The sequence below is a fragment of the Sinocyclocheilus anshuiensis genome, unplaced genomic scaffold, assembly GCF_001515605.1.
Source record: "Sinocyclocheilus anshuiensis isolate Anshui unplaced genomic scaffold, SAMN03320099.WGS_v1.1 scaffold1115, whole genome shotgun sequence".
Lineage (NCBI taxonomy): Eukaryota > Metazoa > Chordata > Actinopteri > Cypriniformes > Cyprinidae > Sinocyclocheilus > Sinocyclocheilus anshuiensis.
In genome coordinates, this window is record NW_015547735.1 from 623,539 (window position 1) to 630,466 (window position 6,928).

At 36.9% G+C, this 6,928-nt stretch overlaps 1 protein-coding gene across 1 annotated transcript in view; it reads right to left on the reverse strand.

Moving 5' to 3' along the window:
• LOC107704382 (pre-mRNA-processing factor 39-like) overlaps positions 1-6,928 on the reverse strand; it is a 27,262-nt gene that overhangs the window by 17,598 nt on the left and 2,736 nt on the right. Inside the window, 5 exon segments of the mRNA XM_016507298.1 lie at positions 1,351-1,458; positions 1,809-1,971; positions 2,882-3,049; positions 3,805-3,923; positions 5,943-6,068. Coding sequence (XP_016362784.1) covers positions 1,351-1,458; positions 1,809-1,971; positions 2,882-3,049; positions 3,805-3,923; positions 5,943-6,068 — 684 coding nt within the window.

Below are 6,928 nucleotides of genomic sequence, written 5' to 3' on the forward strand. Positions count from 1 at the left end.
GGGTTGGGTATCGAAAACCGGTTCCATTTTAGAACCGGTTCCAAATGTCCAAGAACCGGGTAAAACGCCCTCACCCGCCATGATTTAAAATGCCGTGTAAACAGACTGTAAACATTGTGTCAACTTATTTCGCAAGTATGGAGAACAGCGATAGATGGACGGACGCTGACGTGCAGGCACTTGTATCAAATGTAGCACTGCCAGTTGTCATTGGAGATTCTTAGTCCTCCTTCCCGTTCTTTCAATCGCTTTACTGTACATTTAGTTCTGGAACTAAAGCGGTGCGGAAGGCCCTATATTATGCCCCCTTTTACAATATGTAATATAAGGCCATGTCCACACAAACGCGGTTAATTTTATAACCGCAGCTTTTTCTACGCGGTTTGGCCGTTCATCCACACGCAAACGCGAGATTTTTTTAAAACGGAAGGAAAAACTCACTTTATAAAAATACCCGTGTACGTGTGGACATGGCCCAAGTCTCAGGTGTCCCCAGAATGTATCTTTGAAGTTCTTATATACGGTTTTATGAGTGCACACGGACAGAAAGCGGCTTTCACAGCATGTGAGTACTAAACTAAGTTCTTTATTCATTTTTTTTATATTGGATTTTTTATCTTATTGGAATCGAAACTAGGAATCGATAAGCAGAATCGGAATCGATAAAATTCAAACGATACCCAACCCTACCCATATAACATATTCATTATAATTTTTTACTGTTCTTTAATGTTTTATGTTTGAATAAATCCATCCAAGTTATGACAGCCACTATGTAAACGTTTCTATAAAAATTTTTTTAAAAAACCTAATTGTAACTTAAGTATTATAAAAACATCATTAAGTGTAATTTAAGCAGTTGTATAGCACAAATCAGTCAATTTTAACCTTCAATGATATAATGTAGTACCAACTGACTCTCATGTACATTTTACAGCATTAGTTGAGATTATCAGGCAACACAAACCTGTTTCTTGATTTGAAACAAGATCACTAATTAGAACATGCGGAACTAAGAAATTATTATTCTTTTCTTTTCTGATATTTATTTTGTGTAAAGAATTCAAAAACTTGAAGTGTTTGTCATGTTCTGACCATAAATAATATCTTAAATCCACAATTAACTGTCTGGTTCACATTGGAGCAAAAATCTGCCTTTAAACTCGAAAGAAATAAAAATTTGACATTTATCGTGATAATTATCCATACCGACTATCATTTTTTTGGCCGTATCGCCCAGCCCTACCCTGAAGGAACCAGCAGATGAAAAAGGCTAATCCCATCACTAACCCCGAGTAAGAACAGTAACGACGCTCATAATCAGACCAGGAGTCCTTCAGAAACACTCACCCCTTCCTCGAAGGCCCAGCGCTTGCTGACTTCATGCTCGTTGTGGTTAAACACCTCCTGGCGGGTCTCGGTCACCTTATGCCTCATGTTCTCGATCTCCGTCACTCTCTGGAGGGCAAGACACAGCATCCTGAGCATCGCATCGAAGGCACAAACATTTGATCTCGTCTGATGTCCAGCTACGCAAAAGGTCTACGTCACCATGAGTTTTGACAAACAGTACGGTTTGCACACCCAGTGAATCAGCTCTGGCCGGTGCTGGGACGGTGGCATTTCGTCACGAGCCCGTCCCACTTTTAGCCCAAGTCCCTGATTGGATGCCAACCTGGACCCTCAGGTTTTCATTGGCTGCTAACGGAAAGACACCTCTTCAAACCTGCACACGTGTCCAGGATCAGACGCCCTTACCCTACCTCTGCCATGTTTTGAAGCCCGCGGAAGAAAGACGGCGCTCTTACCTTGGCGGGATCCGGCAGGTCCTCCGTCCCCGGCGGAAGCTCTTCGCCCGGAGCGTCATCTCCACTAGGCTTGTTAGCGTTAGCCAGCTCCACTCTCAGCTGCACGAACTCCTCCTCAGACAGGAAGTGCTTGGGGCTGTTGCTCTGGACGTGCTCTTTGAACCTAAAGAAAGAGCGATGATGTTTTACAAGCGTTATCGACATCAGAAGCAGATCAGAGCTTGCTCCTAATACGGTCGGGTATCGTTTGAATTTGATCAATTCCGATTCTTATCGATTCCCAGTTTCAATTGCAATGTGGTTCAGTTAAACAGTTAAATATCAAACATTTATTCTGTGTCTCTTTTCGCAAAACATATTTTAATTGCTGCTGAATACCATGAACAAAAATCAGCCGGCTGCATAAAAAATAGAATTAAGAGCGGTTTGCCTGCAAAATAGAGCTGCACGATTCTGGATAAATTTATGAAGGGAATGATTCAATGACTCACTTACGACTTACTTGTTTCATTACTTGATGAATCAGTATTTTTGAACGAATCTCAAAATAAAGACAAATACATTTTTAACAGCCCTTTTTCGCCAGCTAAAAAAAAAAAAGCGCGCACATTAATTGAAGTTTTAATTTTACAACAAGTATCCGATTGATCCAAATTGATTTTTGATTCCCAACCCTAGCTCCCAAGTTTAAACATTTAGGAGCGCATTAAAAAAAAATTTAGGGGCACTGTTTTAGCTTAATTGGGGATATAAGGAGACATTTACAAACACAATTATTTAATCAAAATACAGAAAGTATTATTTTTATTCTCACACATTATTTTTAAATAATTCTGCTCCAGACTCTATTTAATAGGCTAATTATGTAATTATTTATAGTACTATTAAATTGTATGTACATTAGGTATATGACGGTATCAAATTTTCACAATAGTCGTTGAAGCTTGTCACGGTATATGGTTTTATCACAATATATAATCTAGTAAGTAAAAAAAAAACAAAATTAAGTGTGCTCGCACTGTCGAGCCCTGCAGATATCTAAAGTGACTAAATCAAGTTGGTGAGACGCTCACTTCTGGAAATGCTGCTAGTACAGCTGGGTGGGAATGCAGAGGATGCGGTCGTAGACGGCCGTGACGTTAGCCAGCTTGCCCTGCTCCGTCTCCCATGCGATGTAAGCCTCCCACAGACGGTCAGAGCGGAAATCTGTGCCACAGGCCAGAACGGCGTGCTCATAGGACCTGAAAGAACACAAACGAGTCATGTAATCCAAGTATTTGTCATTTCAATAACAAATTAAGGACTTTTAGGACATGCACAAATAAAATTAAAATTAAAACCATATGTACATGCAAAATAAACACATAAACCCTAAAAAAAAAAGCATATATAACATGTAAATATATATATATATATATATATATATATATATATATATATATATATTTATTACAAATTGAAAACTGAAAATACTCAAAATATACATAGTTACGGTATAATGTACTAATAGATGAACACACGATTGCTTCCTTATCTAGTTGTCTTAAATTGTTAAATTCTGCTTTCGTTTCTCTTTTGTAAGTCACTTTGAATAAAAGCATCTGCTAAAAGCATAAATATAAAATATAAACTCAAAGTAGAGTTTGAACGATGTTGGATTTTGCTGATATGATAAAAAATAAAAGGCAATTTTTATTACATACTTAATGTGTTAAATTTAATTTTTAGTCATTCCTTCCTGAAACATTGAATTAAATGCCAGATAGATTGTAGATACTCTTATTTTGAAATGGCTTTGCTTTACTACTTCCAGCTGCTCAAAATGAGGAAGATAAAATATGCATCTCACAACTATTTAACAATGTCATAAATCATCAATAGTTGAACATAAGCAACCTATTGGCATAAATGCACAGTATTCATCAATTGTGAACTTGCGGCACTCGTAATTAATTTAATCATGGTATTTTTTGAGGTTACTAAAAGCCCCACTCACGCTCTGATGCGATTTTCAGCCTCTCCGTCGCTAGTGTCTTGGTTCTCTCGCAGGAAAGTGATATAATGCAGCCACAGGTCGACGCTGAGCGGAATCGCCTGCAGACCTCGACGGTAAACCTGTGCGAGGAAAAACAGATTCAGATCGATTCATTTGTGTGATGCTTTTTAACAAGAATAAATGGCGAGTAGAAAACTTTAAGTGTGAATCTCATGAAAACATGTCAGATGTCACTCCAAAAATCACAGAAAAAAAAAATTACCAAATTTTACTATAAGTTTGATCACAACTAGGGATGCACCGAAATGAAAATTCTTGGCCGAAGCCGAACAAAATTAAACACTGGGCCGAAGGCCGAATACGGTTTTTCAAGGTTTTTTTCCCCCATGTATTTTGCCAATTTTTTTTTCACCATTACATAAATTAAAAAGCCAAAATGTGCTTTTTACTGTTTTGTCTTGCTTTTCAAAGAAAAAAAATTAATTACAAAACAACAATTTAAAAATATTTAACACTGAACATTTTTTACATTCTAGCAGACACTATACCAACAAAGCACAATTTAACTTAAAATTAATAAGTTAGTACAATAATAATGTTTGGCCATCAGACCCCCTTCTTGAATCAGGCATGTATTTTTACTGTACAATTAAAAGCAGCCTTGCTGAGAAGAGACTTCTTTTAAAACATTAGAAAATATTACAGATCCTAATTTGAACACTATGTGTGAATGTTATAATAAATGTATTAAGACAGAGCTGTTGTAATGATTATCATCATGATTATTGCTTACTTTTTATTTTATTTTACAGAACAGTAAAATTACAATACTAACATTTATGAATGTTGATAGAGTTCTTGCTTTTTCTTTTATTTTGGCGGAAACGCGCAGGAAAACCTCAATGCTTATTTTTGTTGACGACAGCAGATTTATAAATGAGTCTCATTACGAATACGTCGTACGTATTGCGTTGTAACATGCCTTGTAAAAATTCATAAAAACGCGACTGAGCAACTGACGAGCGCAGATTTTCCTCCCGCTTTGGACTTTGAACCCTGGTTAACAAGCAGATCTGCTGCAAGTTCGTGCAGCGCTGTCAGAACACATGCAATGCGCACGTGTATTAGAAAACATGACGTTCCGCAGTTTATTTACTAATTGTTTAAGGCCATTTCGCGATTTTAATCATCATACAGTAACCAGCAACAATCACCCCTTCCTCTTCTCATCGAAGACATGCGATGCAGCACTAAACAGTCTCTCGCTGTCGGTGCTTGTAAAGATTTTTGCGTCTTTCTCCGACAGTTTAAATGCTCCAACACTGCTGACGTGAGTCTTGCATAATAAAGAGTGCGCGCCTCTCACTCTGCGCTGCTTGCTATTTGATCGCGTCATATCATTATCGCTTATGAACACCGAAAGAGCTTTTTTTGCTATTTTCGGCCGAATAATTTCGGTTGCCAAATATTCGGTGCATCCCTTATCACAACATATAATCATTGCTGTTAATAGTGTTCACCGTCTGTCTGATTACATGACATTAACTAACTGCATGATTTTTACTGTACATTTCTGCCATATGGACAACAACTTGAGATGGTCACCACTTGATAAGCTATTACTAAATATAATGTAGAAACTTTAATTTTCTGTAAAGCTGCTTTACAACGATTTGCATCGTGAAAAGCGCTATACAAATAAACTTGAATTGAAAAAATTGTATTATAGGCCATTTTTTGAGACTTCATGACAACAAAAATCTATGATTCTCATGAGTTTTGCTTATTTTAATGTGTTTCAGTAACTTAACTCATGAGAATCATCCTCTTTGTTTTGCCCGTTTCAATCATTTTTGTTAGCTTTAAAAACAAAGTTTGTTTATTTTAATGTTTTTGTGACTTTTAACAACAAAAATAAACAGCTTTCGTGAGTTTTGCCTGATTACGACAACAAAATCGATCATTTGCATGAGTTTTGCCTATTTGAAATTGTTTTGTTGATTTAACAGAAACTGATTATCATTGGTTTTGCCCATTCTAAAAATTGTTGGCACCTTTTACCAGCACATTTTCATGACTTCATGATAACAAAAATGGATTATTCTCATGACTTTCGTCCGGAAGTCATTCAGACTCACCTCATCGGCCATGTGTACGTAGCCGTGTTTCTTCTCAATATCTGCGTACTTCTTCCAGTAGCCGTAACAGTAGGGGTAGTGTAGGAAAAAGGCATCAAACGCCTTCCTTGAAGCCTCCAGGTGGTTCTGAAACAAAAGAAAAGCTCATAAGCCAATAGCTATGTTTCCATCCACCTATTTTTATGTGCATTTTGGGATATCGCATTAAAAAAAAACATTGGATGGAAATGCCAAGATGTGCATAAATTCTAAAAACGTGCATAAAAAACGTATGCATTTAACTAAGTAGGATAAATGTCTTATCCGGTAAGAAAACATGCGCATAAACTACGATGGAAACACTTTCACCGAATAAATTTCTTAATGCGCATCAAAAAAAGACATGTGACTTTGCGATGGGACAGCATAAAACTGGACCAACCAATGGAGCAATCTCATCACACAGCATCTGAAAAGCTTGATCAAAGTCTCGTTAAAGTGCTTCGCTATAATTAACTCCCAGAACTGCGTTCCCAAACAGCAGACTCCGAAAATAAGATAACATGACCGCGTTTCATCTGCGCGCTCTGAAGCTCGTAATTTATTGTATACACAAATTATTACATACAGTGCCTTCTACAACTGCAGCGAACTTAGTTTTTCTTCGTGATATTTAGCACAAGTTAATCAGGAAGTGATGATTTTGTTCTCTTCAACTCACTGGATGGAAACGGTGCTTTATTCACAATTCTTTTTATGCGATATCCTAATTTTGTGCTGAAGATTAATTCAGAACTTTGGATGGAAGCATAGCTAATGATGAGTAGTAGTAGTATATTTTTATTTAATGCCATGTCAGCATCTTAGGCTATTTTGACGGCAAAAACAATTAAAAAAAATGGAAGTATAACAAATGCAATAAAAACCAAGTTATATTACATTAACATATGTGACCCTGGAGCACAAAACCAGTCATAAGGGTACATTTTTCAAAATTGCGATTTATA